This window comes from Anopheles darlingi, chromosome 2, assembly GCF_943734745.1.
Source record: "Anopheles darlingi chromosome 2, idAnoDarlMG_H_01, whole genome shotgun sequence".
NCBI lineage: Eukaryota > Metazoa > Arthropoda > Insecta > Diptera > Culicidae > Anopheles > Anopheles darlingi.
In genome coordinates, this window is record NC_064874.1 from 86457252 (window position 1) to 86466901 (window position 9650).

Sequence of the window (9650 nt, forward strand, 5' to 3'; positions counted from 1 at the left end):
GGCACGCCTGCTGGTGCCGTTGGTTTATGTGGCTCGTGCCATATGCTAGGGCAAGGGCATGTGCGGCGATTTGGTTTGTGGGGAGTGTTTTGTGTGAAGACGACAGACGGAGTCAGCCCTGCGCACCGTCTCTTCAGACGGTGTGTTTGCCAGGTCGGTGTTCTAGTCCAGTTGCGCAGTGGCTGTTGCGTAGAGCAGAGGACGCTTTTGTTATTTGTTAGGGACTGCGAGTGTGCTTTCAGTGACTGTAGAACTAGTGGTAGTGCTATGGTTCTAAGTGGCAAATGCATCATCAAAGCGATGGGGGACGGAACGTCCAGTTTGAAGTCGAACAAAAGCCGCGTCACCTTCTCCGATATGGAGACGATCGAGATGGATTCGCTGGAGATCGAGTTCGATGACACACCGGTTAGTGATGGTCACGGTGGATTAAAGGGAAATGTGACTTACCTGGGCAATACGAATAGAGAATAGCATCAATTTTTGTTGTGTGAATATGAAGTGATGGTGTTAATGTGATTGCAACATGTTTCAGGATGGACGCGATCGCAGCACCAATCAACGGTTGGATCTGGATGATTCCGGATTGCAGCAGATACCGGACATCTTTCTGCAAGCACCGAACGCCGTCGAAGAGCTGCTGGCCGGACGTAACAAACTGCAGGAGATAGCTTTGCGAGCGTTGGGGCAGTTCACCTACCTGAAGGTCCTCCGTTTGAACGGCAATGCGTTGAAGGATTTTCCCGACAGCCTGTACCATCTGCGGAACCTGCGGTTGTTGGATTTGAGTGAGAACGAGATACGAAAGCTACCGGACAGCATGAGCGCGATGAAAAGGTAAGTGTTTTCAACTATCAGGAACATTTTGTAAAGTGCGCAAAAATTGTCTAATTTGAACTGCATGTTGGACGTTTTGGAACCCCATTGACAGAAAGGTATGCAACCGGGTCTCTTAACACTTAAGACTCTTAACACTTAAGAGTTTGCGTATCTTAAACATTAAGAGACCCGGTTGCGTACATTTTGTTATACGGGTGCATCAGATTTTAACGCCCGTAGGAGGCGGGTAACTTTCGAATCTGTTCGAATCTGTTCGAAACACCCTGAAGGTATGCAAGTAATGGAATAGCATACCTTCAGGGGAGTAAGTGGAACCGAGCGAACCGATTCAACCGATTCAACCGCTATTTGTTGGGTATCTCGTTGGAACGTTTAGATGCGTTTCCGGTGGCTCTTTAAACGAACGACGCTTATTTTTCGCATGAAGATGGAGTTTATTTTCTACTGAAATCACCTCAATCCATTGTGTTTTGCAAACGTACCGGAAGCTTCTGTCAAAAGCAGATGATTGAGGTGCTATTGCTCGCAAACGAAAATCATCGTCGTGTGAGATCACTGACGAAATGGAATGGCACCGCACTTGCGTGAATTTGAAAACTGGGGAACCAACCACCATCGCCATCGCGGCCCTTTGACTTTGGCGGGATTCCTTTCCGTACTGCTGCGTACTCGGCGTTTCTCTTGCTGCACGCCGTGGATGGTGGCACGCTTGTTAGTTTGACGCCGATAGGATCTTTTCGCTTGAACCGGCGCATGATCTTCGGGACCACCACAACCACCGGGCGCGTGTCAATCTCGTCGGTCGGCCCCAAAAGTGCCAAAGCCATTCGCCACACCACACTCGGGGCAGCATTCCACGAGTGTCGTTTCAAGGGTATTGCTCCACCTTCGACACCTGTTGTTCGGAGGAGCGCCACGGTGGAGCTGAATGCATTAATTACGCATGCATGCGCGCCAGGGCACGCGTTCTGCATGACAAACCTTCTTCACCGTCGCTTTCCATGCGGGCTTACCCCTGACCTACCATGGCGTTGTCTTTGTTGGTAGGATATATTCTTGCGAAATTTGCCTTCACGTGAAAAAAGCGTGATTCCCTCGAGAACGATCGGGTCGAATGTGGTTGACATCGATCTCCGGCGAGCTGCGAAGCGGCTCTCGGGTGCGCGCTCGCGCCAACGACGTTCTTCATCGTTACGAAGGCGAACTTCCGGTGGCTGTGCACTGAAGCAGAAGGGCTTCAACTTCAAATTAGGCACTAAGACTGCGACGGTCGGCGGTTCCACCGAGAAGTCCATAAAGTCCAATTCGCCATAAAATCCACTGTTCCTGGGCGCGTTCGCGTAGACTGTCGATGGGAGGGTGGCTGTGGTGGGGATACACTAGCCTGTCTCGGCTGTTGTTGTTGTGTCTGAGCAACGGTCGACCGAGAAGGCAGGCCAGGTCTTGGCAGGTCAAGCTTGAAGGAGGCAGCACGACTCTACTGTGCTTGGCGCGGTACCGAAGGGGTTTGTTTCATTCGCATTGCGGCGTGCGTGTAGCGTTCGCGCTGGCAGAAGATACCGCCGGCCACCAGTCTTCATTTGCGAGCGACTACTTACACGAACCGGAGGCCTTCTTTCTGTGCACTACGGGTCTGCCGGTGTCCACGTCCAATCGCGGCTAAAGTTAGCCAATCGTGACCGGGAAAACTCACGGACATCGGCAAACGGTGGCCCGGTCCGGACAGAGTAGAGAGCAGGGAAGTTAGTTTTCCACGAAGTTTACGCCGAATCGGAGGTGAGTCCATTTGTGGTGCCGTTCAATCGCAAACAGTGTACATGGGCGGCCACCTGGCGGTCGTTACAAATGTTGAAGCGTAAACCGGTGAAGCAAGCGAAAGCATTTAGCCACCAGCCGCATCGAGACAGCGAAAATCGAAATCGACAGTAAATCGGATCGATCGAAAACGGAATACTGTGTGCGTAAGGTGGGTTTGATGTTTGAAGTTTCGTTTTTAATTGGATTAAGCGTAACGCAAATCGAAGAAAGTGAAGCAAAGCTCATAACGGGGCACGCGTGTGCGTGCTGGAAGCGAAGGTGCCCTATAGGGTCTGAGAGTTGGAGGACGTAAGTCAAACTGGCGCATGTTGCAATTGTGGTGCGCTCCGCTGGTGTGTGTGTGTGTGAGTGTGTGCTTCATGAGATGAAGTGAAAAGTGCAGAGAAGCGCAAAAACGAGGTGTGAATTTCGAAACATCCGTTTTGACGTGTGGTCGAAAGGGAACGTGGTGGCGGTGGAGCCGGTGAGCGTGAAGATCCTAAACGATGATAGCCTCCGCTGGCCACCGGAGGAGCAGAGCCGCAACCGCAAGATGCTTCATCTTGCAACGGTGGACACGCGCAGTGAAACGCTTTCGATTCGCCACGCCGCGCCACAAACCGTTGGGCAATTGATGAATGAGTTGGTTTTTGTCTCAAACGAAAGACTTCAACGGGGCCAAGCGACGAACGTAGGGACTATCGGTGTTGCGTTGCATAGAATCGACCCTAAATCGGTGCAGCCTCGTGATAACGAGTCGTGTGTGTAGGAAAACGTGAGACGCACTGCCATTGAGTGGTCCTGCGGTGCGGTGCAAGCAAACTGTCTTCTTTTACCCTTAGGCGGCGTAAGCGGAGCATAGCCAGTGACCGTGACGCATCTGCTTTCGGTTTGGAGTGTATTTAGAGTTCATTGCTGTGTGGGACCGCATCGTGTCTGTGGTCCGCGTAAGTAGTGAAGGTTTGTGGTTTATGACTGCACCACTTATACCAATGAAAGGAATAGCGGGCGCGTGCTACGGACAAAACATGGCCAACACGACACTAAACTGAAAGCTTTATCAATGCGAGAAATCGTTTTCGAAATGGCCACTTCGGTTGTTCGTTCGTTTTTCTACCCCAAATCGTAGATTTCCTCTGCCAATCGGATTCGTTTCGGTCGGTGTTTTGCAGATTCCTTTCGAGATAAAAATTCCTCGCCGTTGACATTCATTGAGGGTTGTTTTTGACGATTTTTTTTCGTATCAGATCCGTGTTTTCTTTTGGTTGGAATCGAGATAATGAAATGGCTACAAACGAGCGCCCGGGATATTGGCTTTCTTCTTGTACGATCATAGCGGGTTAATGCTAAATAGAGGAGTTGAACGTGAACTTACACGAAATAAGTGATATGCATAGCGAACTCTGAATTACCGTGGCCCAAACTGGGGACAAAGAGGAAGCAGCAACAGATCAGTATAATTTTGGTATGCTTTCCAAAAGGATCGAGATCTCTGGTACTGCAGCTGGAATTCATTAGTTCCAGTAGAGTTACTTCTTCTACTGCTGCTTTCATTGGGAATATTTAACCCTCTCCTCGCTGGGCCACGGGAAAGAAACAAGAAGAAGATGAAACGAAACAGAATATCCGATGAAGGGGTGGCTGATGCATCGGAAAGTCTTCTGGTCGTTTCTGTGACATTTCGGACGATCAGTCCGCGTGCATTACTTCGCGTTGCTGCGTTGTGCTTAAATCCAACGTGAATGTATATCGATTCCACGCACAGTACAGCTAAAAAGGGGTTGGGTAACGATTGGAGAAAGGAACGCAACATGAAAAACCACGTGCATAACGCACCGCTTACGTCGTCGTTGCACCGCGTACGTTTCGTGTATCGAGATTTTTTTTGTGTGCGAGCTCCCCCGCGTAAGGTGGGCCCTAAATTTCCACTAAGGCACCAAACATTGCCCTTCTCTAGCTGGACAAGGCGGAGGAAGGTTCGTCGACGAGGGCGACAGTGAGGGAATTTGGGCTAAAGAGGAAGAACTTTAGCTACGGTAAGGAGGGAGGGTCCCATTGTTTGTGGTCACGAGAGCGAATCAACATTGATTGAAAGCGATCTGCTGGTGCCGTTGCTGCTGCTGCTGCTGCTGCTGCTGGTTGAAAGAGTATGCAGAGAACCAAAGAGACATTGGGTGGAAGCTATGGGACGATGAGATCAGCCTACGATGGGTGGAGTGTTTTTCGCGAAAACGATTTTTGCATCGCTTAAGCCGAAAGTATGGATCTCCGCCAGATGGAAGTGCTTCCGGAGAAAATCTGGCTCAACATAAGCATCGCATTTCAAATTATGATCAATGTTAGCGGATGACATACAAGGATCGCCGCCCCTGTTCCGGCGAGCGAGCGAAAGTAAACTGTCCGAAGGGGAGCGAGTCTTGATATGTGTATGTGGTCAGTGGAACGCAAGTGAGGCATGAAATGCCTTTCGTCATTTGCATGAAGCGACGTCATCCCAAGCGAACCGTGAAGGGATATGTGGTGATGGTGTGACGCTTTTTATGTTTCGCAAAACGGGCTCGAACCGTCCTTTTGTCTTAGCATAATTAGATGAAGCTAGCCTTCTTTGATTGACATGTTTTTTGCGCAATGCTGCTTTAATTATCTAAGATTATCGCAGCAGCACATGGCATGGATGCCATAGGTTGCGAGTTGTACAATGGTCTGCTTTGATTGACATTTCTTGCAGCTTGGAGGAGTTCAGCATCGAGAGGAATGAGCTACGCGAGCTACCGGACAGCTTGAAGGGATTAACTAGCTTGAGGATTTTGAATGCCGCCTACAACCAGCTGGAACAGCTACCGTCCTTCATGGTGAACAACATGCGATCGATGAGTCTGTTTGTAAGTAGAGCGGTAGATCATTAGTGTCCGACAACGACACCGGGGATCTTTATCTGATGACGCAAAACTTTCCGTTTTGTAGCAGCGAAACGACTCGCTTCGAAACGGACATCATCAGACCCAGGCGCAGCTGCGCGATGCTATTCAGAAGGGGGAAGACCGGCCGGACCAACCGCTGACGAAGGTTAACCTTCGAGGGAACCAGTTGAAAGGGAGCATCATACTCGGTAATTATGGGGTAAGTGTCACCACGGGGGCGTAGAAGCAGACCGTGAGTTATAGAGTGTCGATTGCTTACAGCTCCTGACGCAACTAGATGTCAGTGAAAACTCGATCGAAATAATGGACCTCTCGGCCTTGGACAAGCTCGAGACGATACAGTGCTGTAGGAACAGTTTGCGCGAGCTTACCCTCAGCGGACGTAGTCTGCATTCGTTGATTGCCGGAAATAACAGTAAGTCATGCGGATTTGAGATTCTCCAACCACTGTTCCAATGGATCGCTTTCTTTTAGATTTAACCAAAATCACTGTCCGGGCAACACCAACACACTTGAAGCACATGGACCTCAGCTACAATTGTTTGCAGGAGCTGCCGGATTGGTTGGTTGGTTGCCACCAACTGCGGACGCTCTACGCGAACAACAACCAGATCCACACGATCTCGGAACATCTGCTAAATAACGAGCACGCCACCATCCAGACACTCCATCTGGCGTACAACCAACTTACCAGTTTCCCACCCATGGTCAAACGGAAACTTCCGCTGCAGAAGCTGTACCTCCAGTGTAACCTCATCGAGGATCTGCCGGAAAACTTCTTCATCGCCTGCGAGCGGCTAACAATACTGAATGTCTCGAGCAACAAGTTGATGACGCTGCCCATCATTTTCGGATCCAACTGTAGCCTGGAGCGACTGTACGCCACCAATAACTCACTCACCGATCGGGTGCTCGATTCGTTGATTTGTCTTCCACGCCTAAGGGTGCTACATCTGGGTTACAATTTACTAACGACGATGCCGGAAACCTGCATCAGTTGCTGGGGTGATCTCGAGGAGCTCGTCATATCGGGCAACAAGCTGCGTCACCTGCCGGAGAATCTTGCCAACATGGCCAGCCTGCGTGTGTTGCGTGTTCACTCGAACCAGCTGCAGACGGTACCGAGTCTGGGCCGTACCATCACGCTGCGAGTGCTCGATTTGGCTCACAATCAGCTGGATAAGGTGAATATCGCCTCACTGGTACCTAGGAATCTGCAGTTCTTGGATCTTTCGGGCAATAAGCAGCTACAGGTCGATGCGCAACAGTTGAAGGCCTGCCGCAATCAGCGTCCGATGGCACTAGTGGATGTGTCGGGTAAAAATCGTCCATCGCTTCCGACGACACCGCTACCCTACCAGGAACAGGAGGACTATGAACCATGCTGGAAGGTGGGCTTCGCCGAGACGAGCGGTTGCCTGCCGAAGCTATGTATCGCGCAGCTCCGATTGCCTGGGTTCTGCAATTCGGAAGGACTGTTTGGATTGTTCGATGGTGAGACCAGTAACGCCATCCCGAACCTGCTCGTTAAGACAATCCCGAAGATACTGCTCGAGGAGCGCACGGTCAAGGAAACGGCCAACGATTACATGAAGTACACGCTGCTGTCGGCCCATCGAGAGCTGAAGCAACGTGGTCAGCAGGAAGCGGTCAATGTAACGCTCTGTCACATTGCACGTAGCCGTGTGCCAACCGAGGCCATGAGCTATCTACCACAGGCAGTTGCCGCAGGACGTAAGTTTATCCTGCGCGTGGCCACCGTCGGTGAGTGCTCGGCGGTGCTGATCAAACACAATCGCTGCGTAATGCTGAACAAAGGCAGTCCTCAGCGTAAGCTCGGATTAAGTGCCAACTTCCCAGTGACCGTACCTGATCCGGAGGTACAAGAGGTGGTGCTGAGTGATGCTGACGAGTATCTGGTGCTTGGAAATCGGAAGCTCTGGGAAGTGATTACGATGGACACGGTAGCAGAAGAGATCCGGAAGGAGGAGAACATATTGCTGGCTGCGAAACGCGTTCAGGACATCGCACAAAGTTATGGCGCTGAGGAGAACCTCAGTGTAATGATCATCCGATTTAACAACCTCGGGACGGATGTAGATTTTTTGATGCGCGAACTGAGACAGACGATACGCAAAAATCCACGCTCGGCAGCGGGTGGAACGGGAGGAAGTCTGATATCGGGGTTTTGTAAATGTGGCTGCTGCTGTGAGACCAACAATAGCTGTTGCCACTCTGCCGCCGCGGTCCAGTTTGTGAGGCATCCGTCCGGTCGTAGTGACCGTTCGTCACCGAGCGGCCAAAGCGATCAGACGAGTGGTAGTGAAACGGTTCTGTTACAGGCTGGTGGTGCACTGCAGGCGGCATTACGTGCCAAATCCGATAGTTCCGTTGGTTCCGTTGGCTCGTTGGTAAGCAGAAGACCCAACAATGCACATCTGGCGAACGAAAGGCGTAGTCTGCGTGGTGGAGTCGTTCGAGCCGTTCGGGCCAAGATCGAGGAGGAGAAGGAAAAGGAAATCGAAGAATCGGACTCGGCCATGTCGGAAGAGCAGTTCAAATGTTGGGAGTACATGCTAGAACAGAACACACAATTGCTGTTCGATAAGGAGCTAAACACTATTTCACGTGGATTTACGACGACGAAGCGGCAAGCACCATTGCCACCGCCAATCGGTGGTGCCTCAGATTCAGGCACTAGTAACACATCTTCCTCGACCAGCACCTCCGTCGCGAGTAATCTTACGAAACTGCAGCTAAAGAACCTTTCTACTAGCTCGCCCCAGTTAGTTCAGCTCGAAAGTGACAGTGGCCTAAACTCGTCCATGGCCAGCGGGTACAGTACGATGATGACGACGGCGCGGGCTACACCGTTTCTCTCGAAGCAGTTCGGATCGACCCGTTCCTTCCATCCGGCGTCCTCGCAGAGCTACTTCAAACCGATCCAGTACAACACGTCCGCCAACCCGGCCCGGAGACCAATCAACACGGGCCCTAATGCTGCTTACTTCGGTTCACTGCAACGATTGATGCCCTACAATCTGGAGTACGATCTAGCGACGGCGGCGGGACTACAACCCGAACGGTATTCTGGTGGTTCGAATGGAAACATCGTCGAAGTCGAGAGTAGTACGCTCGAGCTGGACAATATCGATCCGGATGGAGGAAGAATGCGTCAATACTGGGGGGTCGCCACAACGGAGCTGTAATCCCTTGGTTTTCGGATGACTTCGCTGCCAGAAGGAACCGACGCAAGGTTTACCGGTTTTTCACTTTCTCCGTAAAGTGTGATGTCGCTCCTTAGTGGGAGAGTGGGGAACGTGTACGTGTATGTTTGTGGCCGTGGCCGTTGCCTTTGTTTTTAGCAATAAATTAAATAAATATGTACACATTTGAATAGGATACCATTACATTACGCCCTTGCTCTCCTTGCTGTATGTCTCTCTTACTGTCTCTTTCGCCCTCTCTCTATCTCTTATACGTTACACGCTGACCTACTTATAATTGTTTACGCGTTTAATGTACGACACTTGGGATGGTTTGTGGGGGGTGGTGAGACGGTTTGTCAAGATGATGGATACGGAGAACGTTCGCGATGACCATCTAGACCACCTTCGTCTCAGCCGTTATCTTTGCTGATAAAACCTCCCATTCCCATTTACACACTCTACGGGGGGGAATGTAAGAATTTTGATTTACTTGTGGTTTTTTGTCCGTTTTCCTACATAAATACTCTTCCTCCGACGGCAATAAGGAACACAGATAAGTCCGGGCGTAAGTAGTCGATACTTGCTCTCGCCTTCGCTTTCGATTTAATTTGGCTTTTGAGTTGAAAGAGCAGAGAAACTGGAAACCGAAACGTGCTCGAAAACGTTCTCTGGAACGGATTTGAAAGGAGCTGCTGCGCTCCTGGGCGGGTAATCCGGATGCGGACCATCCGGTGCCGTGTTTACGTATGCGTTGCGGACTATACAAAGACAAGACTGGCGGTTCATTTCCTCGATTGACACGGTCAGACCTCTTCTTTGAGGTTAGGTCGACTAGCAGACTAGCACCTGATGATTAGGGTTCGCGTCTTCTTCGCTCTCTCTC

General features: G+C 50.7%; 2 protein-coding genes across 2 annotated transcripts in view; one reads left to right on the forward strand and one right to left on the reverse strand.

The window, feature by feature from the left end:
- Positions 1–267: 267 nt before the first annotated feature.
- LOC125951242 (protein phosphatase PHLPP-like protein) lies at positions 268–8802 on the forward strand. The gene is given in 10 exon segments (XM_049679930.1): positions 268–408; positions 536–837; positions 1926–2116; positions 3099–3190; positions 3192–3221; positions 4571–4686; positions 5366–5519; positions 5602–5757; positions 5820–5973; positions 6033–8802. Coding segments are annotated over 10 exon segments (4071 nt in total). The 3' UTR covers positions 8768–8802.
- A 22-nt stretch (positions 8803–8824) lies between these two features.
- The window catches only part of LOC125951243 (LIM/homeobox protein Lhx3), a 37474-nt gene continuing 36648 nt past the window's right edge, over positions 8825–9650 (reverse strand). Inside the window, exon 7 of the mRNA XM_049679931.1 lies at positions 8825–9650. This exon is cut by the window's right edge and continues 614 nt beyond it. The gene's annotated coding sequence lies outside the window, so the exon portion shown is untranslated.